At 40.6% G+C, this 19325-nt stretch overlaps 1 protein-coding gene across 2 annotated transcripts in view; it reads right to left on the reverse strand.

Moving 5' to 3' along the window:
• Window positions 1-710: 710 nt before the first annotated feature.
• TLK2 (tousled like kinase 2) overlaps window positions 711-19325 on the reverse strand; it is a 37308-nt gene continuing 18693 nt past the window's right edge. Inside the window, exons 4-21 of one of the 2 annotated variants that reach the window (XM_018569008.1) lie at window positions 18899-18968; window positions 17456-17499; window positions 17161-17262; window positions 15724-15819; window positions 14066-14158; window positions 12835-12945; window positions 11709-11845; window positions 10360-10512; window positions 9981-10047; window positions 9792-9889; window positions 8155-8236; window positions 7507-7598; window positions 6217-6306; window positions 4613-4782; window positions 3562-3700; window positions 2914-3025; window positions 1925-2032; window positions 711-1819 (exon numbers count right to left, since the gene is read on the reverse strand). In XM_018569008.1, coding sequence (XP_018424510.1) covers window positions 1646-1819; window positions 1925-2032; window positions 2914-3025; window positions 3562-3700; window positions 4613-4782; window positions 6217-6306; window positions 7507-7598; window positions 8155-8236; window positions 9792-9889; window positions 9981-10047; window positions 10360-10512; window positions 11709-11845; window positions 12835-12945; window positions 14066-14158; window positions 15724-15819; window positions 17161-17262; window positions 17456-17499; window positions 18899-18968 — 1938 coding nt within the window. In that variant the 3' untranslated portion in view covers window positions 711-1645. Of the gene's footprint in view, window positions 1820-1924; window positions 2033-2913; window positions 3026-3561; window positions 3701-4612; window positions 4783-6216; window positions 6307-7506; window positions 7599-8154; window positions 8237-9791; window positions 9890-9980; window positions 10048-10359; window positions 10513-11708; window positions 11846-12834; window positions 12946-14065; window positions 14159-15723; window positions 15820-17160; window positions 17263-17455; window positions 17500-18898; window positions 18972-19325 lie in introns of both variants that reach the window. The other variant, XM_018569007.1, reaches the window with a different exon arrangement.

The raw sequence follows: 19325 nt of genomic DNA on the forward strand, positions 1-19325 counted from the left end.
GACCACCAAGAAAGCGACAGTCTGCAAGATCAGTCACTACTGCTGTGACCCCGAACACAGATAGCACGTTTAGTAATAGTCGTTACTAAGGCATCTATATTATTTTGGCTAAGAGACACAATGTCGTTCATGATCAAAGCGCAAAAGTGAGAGTGAGCTTTCAAAACTCCTTTGGTTTCAGCCACTCACAAAGTCTGTGAATGTATAGACTTCAAATGCTAACAAGCATGGATGCAAACCAGGCAAGTTACACACCAGCATTGTGTGAAATGTCAGCATTTACAAAGTTTTTTTTTTTTTTTTCCCTTAAGACATGTTTCAGCAAGATTCAGAAAAACCAGAAAGGCTCAAAGCAACTGCCACCAAATGTGAACAGATTTACAGTGAAATTCCATTTTTTTGTTTTAATCTTTACAACAGTTTGCAAAAGTGTGTTATAACACATGAACAACCCGCCAGCACTATATTCGCTGCGACTTAACCAAAAACCACCGGTCGGCCAAGATCGTGGACTATCAAAGGTCAGCAGTTACTACAGCATGCAAGGTTGTCTGCTGCTGAAAACAGACCAGATGTCAACCATGGGAAGGTTTTCTGCTTCCTTTTCAGATCCTGATTACCAACTGTCTATAGCATCTCGAACACAGCAAAACTCCAAAGAACAAATATTAAGAACCTTATTATTATTTCAAAACTTTTTTTTTCTTCTTTTAAACTGCCTGGAAAAGTTGTACTGTGAAGATGAAAAGGAAACGCTAACACTTTCCTCTGTCCCTAGTAATATGGATTTCACTTTAATAAAACCTATGCCCTGCCAGATCCTCAAAGTGGACCCATCGCCTACATAAAACGGAGGCAACCTTTTTTTTTCTTTTCTTGGTCTGAACCAATATTCAAGAACTATAAAAAAAAAAAGAAAAGACAAGAAAAAAAAAAAAAAGGAGAGACAGTGACGTGACCAGTTCCTACTGAACTCTAAGAATATTAGTTTAGCCTAAAAACAGATGCCCCCGCTCTCTGTAGGTGATGGATCGACTTTACAAGGTAACAAAATAGCTCCGCTTCTAGGAAGGGCCTCTTGGCTTCTTAGTATGAATAAGGGAGGCCACAGGAATTTTGTGCACCCTTCTGGCAATCTCACTTGAACGTTTCATTAAATGATGAAAGGGGAATCAGAACAGGTTTAAATATCAACAAAGGGAATAGGGAGGGGAGGACAAGTCCAGTCTACTAGGACCCAGCGCCTGAAAATCTTCTTAACAAAAAGTTTATTTTCATTTAACGGTTGTCAGCTGTGTAGAGAAATAAGAAGTCCACGGAGAGGGGAGGAAGGGGAGGATGGGAGAGGATGCATTGTCCAAGTTACAGATCCAAGTCTACTGCCTTGTCATCCTTTTTGAGGTCCTTGCCAACGAAGACATAGGCTTCCACTCGACAGGGATTGTGGATCCATTGCAAGGCTCCATTCCAAATCCAGCTTTTTGTGGCTCTAATAAGCCAGTAATTGAAATGTTCCATGGAGCACTCGCTGCTCTCCGCCAAAAAGGAAGAAACGTATTCCAAGGGAGCCGTGCAACTCCTCTGCCGACATTAACACAATGTGTAACGCAGCAGAGAATCAATCTAGTGCTTTATCCGTGCTCTCTCAGTTTGACAAGCTGTTGTTGGAGGAAGTAGACGTTGAGGCTACTGCAGCGGTGGCTGGACTATTGGTGGAGACCGATTTACGGATGTGCGGCAGTAGGTAGGGGTCAGACGCTAGCTGGTGGACATCTATCCGATCCTCCTTCCTATAGGCAAGGCAACGGCGGATAAAAGCCTGTTGGAAAAGAAAAACAGATATGTTGTGAATGAGGGAGAAAGATAACCAGCACCCTTTTCCTGGGCATGCACACACAAAATGAGGGTGTAAGAGTTTCAATACCTTGGCTTCTGTGGTCACAACTGGCTTTGGAGGAAACTGAACCTCTGTGGCTTTAAGGATGGTATTCTCTTGTAAGATATCCTGCTGAGACTGGTTGTGACCAAATGGCTACAAGATAAAATCACAAACATGCTTTAGGTTATGAAATATTAATACATGACAGCGGCAATTAAAATGGTATGTGTAGCCCGTCTTGGAAAGATTAGAAGACCGGTCAAGTGTAGTTTTTTTTTTTCTGTGCCCCCCTGCTGGTAAGATTCACCTTCTCTATTTTATCTGCGGACCATGGTCACCAAGACAAAGTGATGGGAAGTCCTAAATGTTAGTGTTGTCAGAAGAGCTCTGCTTACACATACATTTTAACTTTGTATGAGAAAGCTTTGGTTTATAACAATAGTGGACAAACATGAAATGATCCTTATAGGTACATCAAATAGTATAACCATGAGTTATTAGGATTTTTTTTGTACTGAAAATCTTTCATCTGCAGCTCACTCGCGAATGCAGCTCAAGAAGAATGTGCCCAATGAAAATTGGGAGAAGGTGTATAAGTTAGTCCTGATCTTCTATAATCCATGAAAATAAAAAACTTAAATCAAACTCAGATCAATACTACACGGGCTTTACCAATGAACATCTAGATTTAAGCACTGTGCGCCCATGCCTAATGGGGTGCAGATACAATGAAAATCTAAAAGTCCAAGGAAGGTTCTGTTGCTTGCTTGTCCTGGAACACCAACAAGGAAAATGGTGCATACATGCATGTTCCTATACCTCTTTTGTAACTCTTAAGTTTGAGCCCAGTGTTCATTCCTACTTTACATGCCCCCCATGATAAAACTGGACTAAAACAGACTCATTCACTCATAAAACTTACACTAAACCACCCGGTTGTTTTTTATTTTTAGGATCAGGAGGAGAGAAATAAATACGGGTTAAAATAGGTGAAATTAAATCCCAGCATTTGCACTGAAGGGTGTAAACATTACCTTCCGCCCATACAGACACTGGTAGAAAATGACTCCTACAGACCAAACATCAACCTTGTTTGAAATTTTGGGGGGCTCTTTACCAACCACAAAACATTCAGGAGGCAGGTACCTGGAAAGAAAAAAAAAAAAACAGTCTCAGTCTTACATAATCAATCATTTCTATATAAGTAAAGCCTTGGAAAAAACAGTCAAACACATAGCAATCTAGTTCGAGTTAACAGCATGACCGTTGACAACGTTACCAAGTTTCATTGTCATGTACAGTTACATTATAATCACATGTCCCCTTAAAAGGTATACAATACTCCCCCGTGCTAAAGGCATTCTATAAAGGGATTATTACATATTAATAAAGCCCCTCTTATTCCAAGGGAATACAGTTCTAGGCAGAGACATTTGACATGAAACTCCTTACTGCATGTTCCAACGCACTGGCCCTTAGACAGGTGGGGGTGGCACATGGGTGCATATTCATAATCCAGAGGGATCCCTTTGGGTTATGAAGATAATAAATTGCACCTAGGTTGTGGCAAGTATGCGTCAGTCTACTAGCAGTAGCAGAGATTATTCAAGTAAAATAGGATTAGTTCCTTAGGTTTTCAATATTAAAAAAACGTCAAAGCCTGCACTCTGCCCATCACTTACCAGTAGGTTCCAGCCCCTTGTGACGTGAGCTCCATGCCATCCACTGAGTTATAGCTGTCATCATCCATGATTTTAGAGAGTCCAAAATCTGTGATTTTTATCTCCCCGCAGGCGGTACCATTAACCAAAAGGATATTACCTAGCAATGAGAGTACCTTTAACATTAAGTTATTCCATTGTGGATACATTTTACAAAGACAGCCATAGTTAAAGCGGACATTTACCCATATCTTTAAAATAAAAACAAACACATCTTTAGAAATGTTTACTATTGACAATCTACAAACACAGACTTCTAGATAATTGCCGGCTTTGTATTCTTTGCATGCCTTTTTTTTCTTTTCTTCACCAGTCTGACAGTGGCCATGTTTACTAAGGGCAGATTACTAGCTCTCCCTTCAATTCCTGGAACATGCGACTAGGACATGTGACCATGCACATAATCTCAGGGGAGGAAAATGCTTTTCCCTGAGATCTCATGAGATGAGATTTCCCAGCAATGCTCTGCTGATGTAATCTTCCCAGAATGCAACCTATTGGCACATTACATCATTTTGCCAGAACTGGACCAGGAAGTGGATGAACTTTATTTGTAAGTAAATGAAAAACAAGTTTAACTAATGAATGCAAGATGATTTTCTATCAGCATGCAGCTGTGATTTTTAGGGAAAGGGGGTAAAAGGTCCACTTTAGGTAGATGGCCATGGGTAAATCAAAAAGGCAAATTTAATACATTTGTGTTCCCCGAGCCATTATGTGGCTTGGAGAATCTTAACATTTCTTCCTTACATGGGAGATGAAAAAACATTTTTCTAATTGAAAATGTTCTCTCATCCACCAGCTCAGAGAAAAAGTTTACATTTGTGCAAGACTGCAAAAGACCATTAGGTGGGGAAATCTGCAAAAAGAAACATTACATAAAGCAAATCTTTCTTTCAAGGCACTGTACACCTATCCTGGAGAACGTTTCCCCCCACCCCTGCCAAATGTTAAGCATCATTGTTCATGCATGTACTATGCAAGTTAAACAAGTAGTGACGAGAGTACCTACCTGGCTTTAGATCATAGTGTATTATTGGTGGCTTGATCTCATTCAAGTACTTGAGAGCATTTACAATCTGCATGATGATGGAACGGGCCTCTTTCTCTGACATAAGCTTGTGCTGTTTCAAGTAAAAGTCCAGATCGTTGCCCTCACAGTACTCCAGCACTGTGCAGAACCTGCAAAATAACCAACATTTTTATAGAAGGTTGCCACCAACAGAAAATCAGTGGATGCTAAAATCCATTTTAAATATATATTATCCCTGTGGGAGCAGTTTACATATAATCCAGAATCTGACACCTTCAACAAATGTGTGCACTACACCGTGAAGACTACAAATAGGCAGTCACATGACAGAACAAGCACTGACCTTCATTGGAGCCCATTCCAAATTAGGTGTCATGGCCTGCCTACAACTCAGCAATCTGACCACTACTGGTATGCAATCCCGAGTCACAGTTAATGATATTTAAGCGGTGCATATAGGAAACCTGTATTCTAACAACCAGCATGGAGGTTGAGAATTAGGTTACCTATATGACTGGGCATACAACTGCACAGTAGTGACAGGATCACTGGCTCCAAAAGGTGCTAGGCTGCAGGACAATGAACTTCCAGTGGAGGCCACTACTTATTCCAACAAAGTTTGAGGGGTGCAGTGGCTCATAAGGACCGAATTAGCTGAAGATGCCCTCCAGATAGTCTCCTATTGCAATACTGGAGTAGCATTTCCCAGTGTCACACCTGGTCACTTATGTAGAGGATGAATAAACATGCACAGATAAAGTCACATCGCTGCACTAGAAGACCTAAGTGGCACAGGGAAAACCTTACACAGAACAGGGCATTGTCTCTGCAGCAGGAGCTCTGTGCAAGGTCGATTAGCAATCTCCTGGTGCAGTAAGCCAATGTATTCATGGTTATTACTGGGAACACCATAGCAAGCCAAAAGCAGTCATCTTCTGACAACTTTTATCAATACGACCAAAACGCACTCATTTTAGTAGAAATTATAAAGAAACATGGCCATTTTCAAGTCACGCATATCACTTTACGGCTTGGCCATTAATCTACTAGCCCACAATAAGTACAAAGCCTACTCTGCAAAAGGAACTCCAGTTTTGAAAACTATCCAACTACTGATTGCACGCAAAGTGCAAAGGAAAGTGTTCCGAAAAACAGAGATTTGTCTGTGACATTTAAAATCTAACAAGACTCACCCATCAGTACCCAACATAAGATATATTCCAATTACAAGCAAGAGTGGCAAGTCACATTTGCATACAAAACATGATTTGCCCATCAGAATGCAATATAATCTATTCCAACTGCAAACAAGATTTGATGGCACATAAAAAAAATAAAAAATTCAAAAGAAGATTCACCTATCAGCCACCAAACAGAGAATCGTTTAAAAATGATAGTCAAATATGATGGGCGAATGTCTTTTTGTTTAAATAGACCACCTTTTGTATTAAACCTCTCACAAACACAGTGGTACAGCTAATAAAAACGTAATTTCCAGACAACACAGCACAACAGCTGGCTCTGACTGGATGCATGAATGTGTAACGTGCCACATAAACAGAAGTACACACATGGCTACTTACGAGTCTGTGTCAAGAGAAAAATAGTCATAAAGTTTGACTATCCTGGGGTGATCCAGCTCCTTGTGAATACGATATTCCCTGCAGGCATGCCTAGGAGATAAAAAAATAAAATAAAAATGAAGCAGAAACAATGAAAGCATAAAAACCGATACATGTCACACACCATTGCTGAAAAACGAAGTGACAAGCATCAGAAAAATTCCTTTTTATAAGGTAATTAGATTTGTGGTGATCTGCCTGAGCAATTAATTTCATTTACAGCCTAAGGGATAACCTATGGTCAAAAGCCCAGAACAGTGATGAAGGGAATCAAAACGTTCCCTACTAAATGTGCCTGTAGGAACCCTTATAAGAAAGACATGGTAAAATGAAATGTGGCGTGAAATGGGCTCATAAAAAGGTGCTCAATTAGTAAGAAGCAACCATTTAGCCAGATGTAAATATATAAACAGGTCAATCTGCAGACCTTGCTCAAAACCTGCTTATGAGGCAGCACGAGCCATTATAAGCCCAACATCTGCCTTCCGAAATGTTCAACACCCAAGTGGACATCCATCAGCAGAAGGAATTGCTCACTTCATAGAGGGGAGACTATCAAGATTGGGTCTAATCTGTGACAGGCTCACCAGTATTTGAGGAAAAGCAAAAAAAGACCGGCGCTAGCAGCCGCGACTTGTATGCACACAAACTAGTAACACTAGTGATGCAGCTCCCACTGGTCAGGGCAACCGACAAACTGGAAAACATGAAGCAAAAAGGAGCGCCTCCATAGTGTAAAACAGTATTTAATAAAAAGAAGGCACGTACTTACAAACTGTAGAACACAGGCATGTAACAAGGATGGGTAAACGAAATCACAAACAAAGACGAACTGGAGTATTGATGTTAAACCAGAGTCTTCTGCCCCCAAGTATTCCTCAGGTTTACATGTTTCAGAGGCAACGATAGGTTCTGATGAAGGGGGCGTTGCCTCTGAAACATGTAAACCCGAGGAATACTTGGGGGCAGAAGACTCTGGTTTAACATCAATACTCCAGCTCGTCTTTGTTTGTGATTTCGTCTACCCATCCTTGTTACATGCCTGTGTTCTACAGTTGTTTGTAAGTACAGCCTTAGCTGCGTGCCTTCTTTTCATTAAATACTGTTTTACACTATGGAGGCGCTCCTTTTTGCTTTATGTTCACCAGTATTTTGCTGCATTAATCCAAACGTATTCCTCACACAGGTACATTTAAGCTCACGTCCTGCAAGCAACAAGGACGTTTGTTAAACCTCAGAGTATTTACTCACTTGTGGTAGTTTTCTTTCTTTTCATCCCTCCAGTTCTTATTTAACTGGTGTATTTTCACAGCTACGTATCTTTGCTCCGTTAAGTCAAATGCCTGAGGGTTTAAAGAGAGAAGATGTTCGTGGATTAGAACTGAACATCTACAAACCTTAGTTTCAGCTTCCCACCTATACCGCATATGCACCATGGTTCTGTGTGTTATGGTGGACCCAAAACACAATGCTCTGGGTATTGTAGTAAAACACAGGTTTTAAACTGCGCGTTAATACAACATAAAGACGTAAAAACAGCCTTTTTCCCTCCAATATACAGTGGTACTTCGGTTCACGAACGCTTCTGTCCGGCAAAATTTTGCTTCCGTTCGCGAACTCCACATCGGGTGATGAACACAACCGCAGCCATCTTCCCTGCTCTGACACCTAGCCGTGGCTTCCTCTAGTCGAGATCCCGGTCTGATCACAGTTTGCTTCGGTTTGCGACCAGAATCGTGGAACAAATTAAGTTTGTGAATCGAGGTACGACTGTATATATCATTTACAAACGGGTGGGATCACGGAACTAAAAATATTATGCATGTTGTTTTTGGAAACATTTGGCTGGTAAAATCTAGAGAAAGGCAAAGACACCTTCTAAGCAATTTTAGAACCTACCTTATACACTTCACTGAAGCCTCCTCTACCCAACAGATGAAGCAGTAGATACCTGTCATTTAGCGTTGGATGATCTTTAAATCTAAAATGAAAAAAATAAAAAAAAAATCAGGAATGTCTAACATGAAATCTGTTCATTTCAGCTGCTAAAATAGATAAACTGATAAATAGATAAAGAATAACACTCAAACACCTGACCAAAGTGGCAACACTCAATTTGGAAAAGTTTGACGTCATTGTAATGTACAAACAAGCAGCTTCCATTAGGGCAAAATCCCTCAGATGTTCGCCTCTAATCAGCGCTTGTAGAATCTGGTGTTGAAGATTTAGACAAGTGGAACATATTTCCTCAGATAGAGGGAAAGCTGCATTATGAGTAGGTTGTTTAGAAAGCTACATATACCATCTCATTTTTAAAATCAGAAAAACATGCAGTGCTATGGGGTACTTCTTGTTCCACCCGTGTGCCGCACACTGTGGTTCCTTCCCCTAACCCCTACATCCCTTCTGTAATGCTATAGGGGCCAGTGCACAGCAGGGGATTAGGAATTATGGATGCACCAAAATTTCAGCCGAAAAATGGCACTTTGGGCAAAACGCTGACTACCACCTTTCGGCCGAAATTGAAGGGCATTCCTAGTTTCTATCATCCCCGTTATGCACTGCTGACAACGCAGCGCCCAGCAGGGAGGAGAGCACTGTGAGCCGTGATGTCCCAGGAGGCCAAGCCGGCGGTTTGGGGGAGCAGTCAGCTGTCAAAAATAGACTGAGCTCTACCGCCGGTTCAGCCTCCTGTGACAGCGAGTCAGCATGGAGAGCAGGTACAAGCAGTCAGCGATCAGCCGATCACTGTTTGTAAATAATTGAGGACATAGTATGTTTAATGTGTACCCAATTCTGAATGAACAGGAAGTGCTCTACATCACTTCCTGTTCATTCATGATTGAGGACATAGTAAACATACTATATCCACAAGTTATGAATGAACAGAAACCTTCAGTATAGAGGCTTCTGGTTCATTCATAGCAGGGGCTACAGAAAAAGAGATTGAGCACTCTGTGTCCTCAATCTCTTTTAAAAGGGAAATATCATGGGTCTGTTTAGCTCACTGATATTTCCCAAAGCCCCTGACAGTAAAGTTAAATAAAAATATTTTTTAAAAAAAAGTTAGAATTTAAAGTTATGAAAATTTCATTTCGGTGCACCTCTACTAGGAGCCCAACATACTTGAAAGTGTGCTAGATGCAAAGAAGCCACTGCTCTGCATAAGCAAAAATGTCAGAGAACAAGTGGCAGGACAGGTGAGTGGGGGAAAAAAAAAAAGCTTGATTTGCTATATATATTGTTTATCCCAGCAAGAGAGTCGGATCTGACAATTGAACAGAGCACTGCTGCTTTCACACAATGGTGACCATCACAGCAACAGCCAGTCCACGACCTCATGCGCTTGCTGTTTTGGTACAACCCAGAAGCCAATTAATTCAATTCTAAACTCGTGAGCATTTCCATGACATCTACTAGAGTAGAGTAAGAATGTTACTCGCTACACCCATCATACCATTAGAATATAGCACATGACAATATTTCTATAGAGATGGTTTAACAACTGTGTGACAATCTCAGTCTGGTGCACTTACTGAGAGTTATCTTCATTATGTATTCTTTTTAACTCCCTAATGTGCAAATTTCTGACCCTTTCGAGCCTTTCTAGTTCCGCTTGTATCTCAGCTTCTTCCTGCAAAACAAACAACACCATGAATGTAAATTGAGTTACCATGAAAATCAAGACTGCTACTGGGTAGGGCAACAAAGGCTTAAGGGCTTACTTTTTTAAGGTGACCTAATCGCAGTTTGAATATCTCCTCCTGTTCATGATATTCAGCTAAGGTTAACCTAAAATAAAAAGTTGAGAGAAAAATCAGTAACCTACAGTTGCTGAAAACAAAGGCCATCTATACTAATCCGTGGCAACATTGGTAGTCTGTAAACATTAACAAGTCTATATCAGTTATCCTAAAAAAAGAAATGTCACTTTGCCTGTGGCCCCACACCAACTGATATTTGTTTTTGGATTACAAAGGACTGGAAGGGTAGGAAACATGTTATGTTACTGGTTTAGGTCCATTTTAAAGACAGGCCATTAGGAATAAAACAAACATTAATAACACATGGCCGTCTATCACAAACAGGTACCATCTTACTTACGTTTCATTCTCTGCACCGTTGGTCTTATTTTTACGCTGCTTTTGCTCATTATTTGCAGGTAGCGTCTGTCCCATTGCTGGGGGCTTCCGTTTAGCCAGCAGCTTCCGTTGCCGTTCAATCTCTTCCCTTTGGGAGTTTATTCGTTCTTGTTGTCTGAGGATTATTACATTTATGAGATTTATGGATACTACACGTGATACCGCATAGCTGCAACTGAACATGTTTCTATACGAAAATCATATTTCCAGGCATTATCCTAAACAATATGAACTGAACTTAGACACCCTTCCTATGCAATACTGTTTATAAAGCACTCATTTGAGGTTGCTTTTGCAGAATTATTTCAATGTAGGTCTCCAGGGCCCAGGCCAAGTCATTGCTTAATCTTAGGAAGGGAATACATAGGTGTACAGCATTTTGGAGCACACCCCATGCTTTGCAGTTTATTCCAATTTAATTCTTTCCTTGTAGATACCCAGTAAAATCTATCTAGAGCAGACTCTCTCAACCTTTTTACTCTGAATGATCCCTTGAAAAAATACTGGGACTCGGGGAACCCCTTGCTAACATTTTTATCTAGAGCTCATGATGTTAGCATGACCAGTAGGTTGTGGAAAACGTAACTGAAAGAATAAAGAAAGTGGCATACTTTAGTTTATTATTTTCATACAGAGCATGGGGTGGTATTGGCCCCCTCTTGGTATCAAATAATCTAATAGAAAACAAATAGTAATAATGGCCAATGGCTGTGGAAAGTGTATTGTTCCTTACACTGGTGGTAAGTGGATAAGTGTCCCTGGTGGCGAGTGAAACAATGCCCCCTAACATTGCTGAGAGTAGAAAAATCCATTGAGTGTCCGTGAAAAATTGCCCAATTACATTAGTAGTCATTGTAAAAAGGAGGAGTTCAATTTGCCACTTCAAGGAACCCCTAAGCAGCCTCTGGAGATACCCTAGGATTCCACAGAACCCCGATTGAGAAAGCCTGATCTAGAGGCTAGGTGCACAACCTTTGATTATAGCTTAAATGGGCTCTCAAATCTGTAAAAAGCAGTCTTCATTATATAGTATGGTACTGAGAAATACATGCAGTACCCAAAACAATGAACAACTTACTCCCAGACCTTTGAAAACCAATACATCGGAATACTACAAAAAAGCCTGGAGGACCAATAATCTTACGTCTGATGAGGGTTGCAACCCCCACACGGCAGCAAATCCCAAATGCCCAGGAGGTATGCCCTCTCAGAATACATCACAATACACAATTTTTCAGACATATACAGCTACAATATACAGTGAACAGTATATAGTGATCAATTTTAACCATATACAACATTCTTCCTTACTTTATGAGGTTCTGAAAGGCATAGCCATCGGTCCACTGCTCAGTGAAAGAGGCCCCATGACGGACAGTAGTGAAATGGCCCAGCCGCAGGCGATCCTGCATGCTTTTGTCCCGACAAGCCATTTTTTCCTGTTTGGACTAAAGAGAAAATAAAAAGATAAAAAATCACCAGATCTATACACGTCATGAAAAATGTAAACCGAGGATGTGCACAACCTGCATAGCAATAATATTTGACAAACAACTCTGAAAAGCAGTATGCCCTGTTCAATCAGCTACACGTCCAAGTATATCAAGCTTTATTTAAATCATGTAAAACAAACAGCTCCCGGTCAATCAGCATTTGTTTTTACATACTCAACCAAATCTCTTCATAAAACTTTTCCCTGGGGAATCTATAGAATACCTGAACAGCTGGGTATAGGTAAAAGCCCTAAAAAGTTTAAAGCTTTGTTTACACGGGTGACAGAAAGGATAGCATGCTTTGTGTTTGAAAGGTGCTCTTCTTGACATTTTAAAATGACCATGGACTGTGAAACCTTCCAACTATTAACACGGATATTACACATTCATCAGCATTTCCTAGGAACAGCTAAATACCTCCTCATTCCCCAAACCTGACTAGACACTAATCTGTCAAAGGACTCCAGAGGCAACAAGGTAAATAAGCAAAGATTTATACTCTGTGCAGCCCAAGCATGATCATATATGACAGAATACTTATTGAATATAAACTAGACAGTGGCACACACTACTGACATGCAGTAATATACGAAACAGGAATGTGAACTACAGATGTTAGGTTATCAGCAAAATCAGTGACTCCTAAAGTCTGAAGTCCCACTGACCTCAGTGTAAGATGGATTTTAAGAACAACTTATGTCGTAACTAAAAAAGTGCCAATGAATATCCCGGCATAACTGGATGAGCGTTTCATTTTTAGATGTGAAATTACTGATGGTTTAAGTTCTTTGGCATTTCTTGAAAACCAAAAAGATACAATCCTAATAACCTGCTGTTGGGTTAGATATGCCTCACCATCTTCTGCCTCACCATCTTCTAAAAGCAAGTCTTGCCTGATTTCATTTAACTATCAAATGCCAAAACTGCAGTGGATAAAGGCTCACCTTCTCAATAAGCAGTTTTTTGCTCATCGTCACACATCTGTTTAACCGTTCTTTGTACTTCTCCAACATTTTCTTCTGCTCATCCATTTGCCGTCGGAGGTCACAATTTACCTATAAAAAGGTCATCACCAAAAAAGGTTAAAATGCAACTGTAAAATCAGCCTTGTCATTAGTTATAACTAGGGATACAGCGATATCGGTTTTTCAGTAACGAGTACCGATATTTTACTTCAGTACTCAAGGAAATCCCAATAAAGAAGCCGGGGCGGCGTGTAATGATTTCCCGGGAGGCGAGTCATTACCCGCCCCAACCGGCTTCCTGATTAGCCGGGAAGCCAGCTCCATGCTCTTTCGTCACCAGTCGGCCAGAAAGCCGACTCCATGCTCCCTTGTCACCAAGTGACGAGAGAGTATTGAGCCGGCTTCTTGGCCAATCAAGAAGTGCGGCGAGCATGTAATGACTCGCTGCCAGGCTTCCTGCTACCGGAAGTATTTGGGCGAGTACGAGTACTGGCTCAAACACTCGGTATCGACGCATCCCTAGTTATAACTATTACCTGCACATTCAGAAGAAAAACAAAATAAAAACATCTAAATGTTTTAAAATGTTTGGTATCAGCAATATTTTGCCCATTTGTGAACAACCATTTCCCAGGGAAGGCAACACAGACTGGGTCATGGCTTTGTAATTTTGCCTACTGGGAAAGAATATTTGATCAGCCAAATAAAAAGGCTGATAGAATGAATATGGTAACTTCCTTTACTGTGAAAATTCAGATTTAATTAAAGCAGCGGTGTGTCCTCCAAAAATATAACTTTAGTGGAAGGAATAAGATCGCAAAAGAAGCTCCCATATTTTTAGAACACCAGAGCCCGAGTAAGTTGCCTTTAGTAATGCAGACAAAATGACAGAAAGGCTCTATACGGGCATTTTAACAATTATTCCAAAAGCATAAAAGAGGAAAAAAACAATGTCTATCATTAAAAATGGATCTCCAGCAAAGCAGAATTGTTTTGGATCGTATTGGGAAAGGGCTACTACAAGGCGATCGTCTGGTATTTGGCATCATCCATGCCCACTTTTAGATTGTGCTGTCTTCCTGTCCCAATTCTATAGTACTATTAATATTCTTTATCAAATATAAACTATATTTTTTCTATGATGCACAGAGCAACTTTGTAGTACCCTTAGCAAAAGTTGACACTTCTCCCCTAGAACGTTAGAACTCACCCTTAATAAGTCATCTATCCTTCCCTCCTTTTTCTCTAGGTCAGAGTTTTTGTTGTTTTCGAGCGCGGATATTTTATCCATCGTGAGGTCAGACTGAAGAGAAAAAGAATTAGAAAAGAAATAAACAAAAACATTTTAAATTTATTTCTGAATAACAACAAAGGATGTTAATCCACTTTGTCAGCACCAAATGCCTTTGCAAACCCAGTTATCTTGTACATGTAGCAATGATCACTGGACTGTGGGTGGGACCCAGCAGGTCCTTCCACTATAGGCTACCTGTAGAAAACTACACAAGCAGGGAACAAGGGAAGAGCAGCAGTGACCGGACTTTATTACAGAATGCTTCCTGCACAGAGAAACGCAGTGCAGGAGGAGTTTCTTGTTCAATTACTGTACGGATCTGGAAGAAATGCACAAAAGGACACCAAGAAAAGAAGACACGGCTCTTGCATTTAGAAGATATTTGTTTAGCCTGGATTTCTGCTTTTAGTTGGAACACCAGGGAAACTTTTTTTTTTGCCATAGCCACAAGTTACCTCTAATGATTGGTATCCTTCCTATGACCACAGTAGTTCAGGTTATTGTACAATTCATCGTTTCATTCATCCTAGACACCACATACAGCACTCTTTTTCTGGTGAGTTGCAGTGACAGTACAGTGCGGGAATAGTGTTGTGTAATCGCACTGTTCAATAGCCAAAACTGTCAGGTACAACGTATCACACTGTTTACTATACTGAGAGTATTTCATTAAAAAAAAAAAAAAATAGATTTAACTTTATTCACCGCAACACACTGCATGCACTGACTTACAGGGACGTGAGTTGCACAGCATAGAAATGCAAACAAACATACTACATTTTTACACACACACACCACTGCATCGCGTGTACAGCGTGAACAGGGCACAGAACAATTTTTTCCATGTGCCCTTGCATTGAAAAGCTGCATTGCTCAATGCTGATCAACGCAGTAAAATGCACATTGTGTGAATGAGCCCTAAAGCCCAATGGAATAATTATGTAAAATGATGTCAATACATTCCTGGTGTAAACTGATTGGAAAAACAACTGCTAAAAACCAGTTTCTCCAATTCCTCCCAGTGGTAACCCATACTATGGCAGTGTGCAATGCAGTCTGCATGAGAAACAAATCAACAGTGCTGAGGTACTATCACATGAAAGCTGGTGCCATGCAAAGCATGACTGAGAAAGTCTACTTGCATATTTGAGCCAGAACAAAATGTCCGAGTGAGAAATCTAAAAGCAAGTGGTAAGTGATGGTGCTTTTAGTTGCCTGCTTACTCATGTTAGTCTATTAGTTTAATTTTCTTGTTACATCATCGGGGCGCGGCCAGAGACCCGAAATCCAGGGAGAAGAGGAATTCTCTGGCGTGGAAAAGCATTGGGAGGAAAGTCTGCCATAAATGTGCCAATATCCTGTACATACTAGTACATTATAGCCAAGAGCTCCAGGGGGCTGTTCAAGAGATTACAGAGGTTGCTATCAAATGCACCGTGGAACAATCTGACAGATCTCTGCACTATTTTAAGAGACAACTCTGATAGGGAAAAGCAATCTGCAGTGCACAGAACCACCTCAACTGTTGGAACAGGATTGCTTTATTACTAAAGCAGAAGATATGGGATTCTTACCTGCGTTTGTCTGTGCTGGACGGAAATCTGTTTAATGGGGATAGAGGAATGATCTAGGTTCAATGGTGTGGAGGAAGGAGGGCTGCTCTGCTGACTCTGCAAAGAAAAAGAGCAGAATTAAGATTACCCAGTATAAAGATATGTGCCAAATCAATTGTTAGAAGGTGAAATGCAGCAAAAAAATAAGGAAACCCTGCACCAGTCGACCAAAAAACAGCAATGAACATTAAAAACAGCAGAATACGTTTAAACCACACTAACCCTCTGCCCAATGTGCTGCAGAGAACAGTGCCAAGCTGCTAGCAAAATAAACTAGGCCAAATATTCACTGGATAAAATATTTCTGAATGAATATAGCTACTAGCTGAATAGAAAACTACTAAAACTAGCAGATGTCAGCAACATCATGAAAACACACAACATTTACATCAGGCTTGTACAGCATTTCTCTCATATATCTAGTCATATTAGTCATATATCCAATATCACTGATTTGTTTTGACAGCATCCCCACGCCTAATGTGGCCCCAGCAGGCCGAAAAAACCTGCAAAGGTTTCCCAGCAGAGGCTCATGGTGAAGGGTCAGACTGTATAGTCCTACTAGTAGTGTGTGGGGCTGTTGGCTCCCTTTCAGCCGGCATTCCTTAATCAGCTGATCGAATGAGCCGGCTGGAAAAAAATTTCGATCAAAGCCGACAGCCAATGAGCTGCCTGCTCTGATCAGGTATTCTGACAGGTACCAGTGGCACCTGTCAGAAAGCAATGTAAACAGTGGGATTCCTCTATTGACACTCTGTGTTGGAGGAATCGGGTTCATTTTTTTTGTTCAGCCCGAGGATTGAGCGAAAAAAATAATTGATAGGTGTATGGCCAGCCTTAGGCTAGGGTTCACACCTTTGTGTCTGCACTTTCCTGCATTTCTGATGTATGTTTTAGTGCAAGTAAAGGTTGCGAGAAGGTTGGGACTTCTTGTCATATGCTAAAATGCATGTTACATGTGTTTTTGGTGCACTGCTATTGAAGTCTATGGGGCCCAAATTGGGCATTGATGCACCACAAAACATACCGGCAATATTTTCCGCACCTGTGTGAATCGGGCCTTACTCTATATAAGCACACACAAGTAACCTATAGCAACCAGTTGAAATTCACTTAAATGAAGTCAGAACAGGGTTGCCTCCTGATTGGGTTTATTTGGATAAAGCAGTGTAAAGTGCATCACCCATAGCAGCCAATCCTCTTGATATTTGTCTAACGAACAAATGCAAATTTAGAACAGTATTTCTGCCTTTGTGGTTGTTGGAAATCATCCAGTGCATTAATCGTGAGAAAGCTAGAATATGGTTTCATAATGAGTAATTGTAGACAGGAGATGAAAAAAAAAAAAAGAAGCAGGTCAGAAAATATTTGGGGGTGGATGAACCATAAAAGATTTACCGTTAGGGGTAAAGGGTTTGATAAGGAATGTTGCGGTGAGGATCTGGCAACCGGTGGAACGCTTCTGCCAGGACTTGTCCCCGGGCCACTTCCCCCAGCAAACTGCATTAAAATATAGAATATAAGTTACCATGTTACCTTTTATAAAAGTATATGGCAAAGAAAAAAATACCCTAATATATATCAGTAGGTATATAGTAAATCTTTCTTACGTGGCTTCTAAATCCCAGACAAGCTGGCCAGCCCTGAGCCACCAGATATTTCATAGAGAGATCAGGTTTGAAAAAAAACTTACCTCAAAATAATCGCTAATTTTATGTCCTCTAGGAGTGTTTTTCCCTAAAATGAAACAGAAAAAAAAGAGAGGCTTTAAAAAAAGTACGAACAGATATAAAAGTAACGGAACTGTCTGTTTTGGTGCTGTGTGGAAACTGCATGTTGCAACTTTTGCTATTTTTTTATTTTTTTTAGCAAAATGCACCTTTAATAGTAAGGAATATAAAAGGCATGTAAAAACAGGCCTGAAATACAGCACATGAAAATCCAGCTCAAAGGATCTGACCTCCCAAACTGTACTCCTACACTGCACACCCACTGACACCGATGTACGAATGAAATGTCAACACATTCACACCCACAAGCAGCCAAGTATTTCACTTCTGAATCACTACTAGACAGCCATGTGGTAAAAATCACAGTCCTGCCCCTTTTCCCCAATCTGAACAGGTAAACGTAGGAAGTCCTCCCACTACAACGGAAGATAGGAAATCCAGTTCAGAACATGTGGACCAAATATCACAGACACAAAGCGCCTTTTTCAGCAGTACATCGATGTAGCAATGTTATACAGTTTGAAAGTTATAAAGTGATGGCTAGATGTGGGTTTAAGAAAGTGTACCATGCAAAGTGTGCCACAGTGCCTCACTGCTTGGTGGGCATAGTGAAAGGTTGGTGTGCCTAAACGACATGGGTAATTGTGACACGTCTTTATACATTTTCCAACATGGGCTTCCTCCACAGCATTGTGTGACCCGACATCTCAGAACCACAAAAGGAAGTTGGTGCTGAGGATTTCACTCTTTCTAAAATTGTAAAATGTCAACATGGAGCCAGTAGCTATATAAATGTCCATAATGGGTCACTGACTACAGGTGGAGGTGTTGGTGAGGAGTGGAGGAAAATGACCCATGTTGGCTGCCAACCCAGTCATCCTCTGCAGCCGATATCCATCCTTTGATGAACCTAGTGCTAGGAAGACTATTTTCCTCCCTTCCTCTTAAAACACCATATACATATTGGTTCCGCCTCAGATTTAGGCACCAGTAAAACGCAGCAGAAACCAATCTGTATAGTTCCCAATCATGTGATCAAGGTCATCACAGAAAGGGGGGGGGACAAACAAAAACCTATATGGCTGCCAACTAGCCTGTACAATAGATGGAGGTTTTATCGCATACACATGTATCATGTACACATCACATACAACAATTGAGTGTCTGTAATAAATGTTCACAAGTCAATGGGAACTAAAGATAGGACTTGTATAAAGTGGTACTTGCTGCAGTTACGCCAAGGACCACTTTTTTGGGTATGCTTGACCTTTAACTGTAATTCAATCCATTTCAAGTACCTCATTCAAGCCATTTGAGAGATTTATAATAAGGAGAGACCCCCTTAACGAGCAACTGAAAACATACACCAAATGAGAAATCAAGCCCGCCAGCAGGGCACAGCATACCTTGACTTGTTTCATAAGGTTCTGCTTTCCTCTTGCGATTCCTCTGGTCATTCTGTTTTTTCTCTGGAGTCTGCTAAAGAAAGATCTTTTAGAATGACAGAAATATGCACATCTGTCCTACTGTACAAAGGGAAATCTAATCTTGCCCATGTGTGATCAGCAAACACATTTGTGGGATGTTTGGGACATTTTTTCTTTATTCTTCTACATCACTCTTTTAACCCCTTCATGACTGAGGCCCTTTTTTCATTTTTTTGCACCCATGTTATATTCCACATTTTAGGCTTGAAAATGACGTAAAACCCCCCAACATTATATATTTTCTGAATGCCAAGACCCTATAGAATAAAATGGTGGTAGTTGAAAATTTTTATGTTGCGCAATATTAGCGCAACTCCTTATTAAACCCCAAAATTTAGTGACAAAT

This window comes from Nanorana parkeri, unplaced genomic scaffold (assembly GCF_000935625.1).
Source record: "Nanorana parkeri isolate BGI_ZX_2015 unplaced genomic scaffold, ASM93562v1 scaffold1272, whole genome shotgun sequence".
Classification (NCBI taxonomy): domain Eukaryota; kingdom Metazoa; phylum Chordata; class Amphibia; order Anura; family Dicroglossidae; genus Nanorana; species Nanorana parkeri.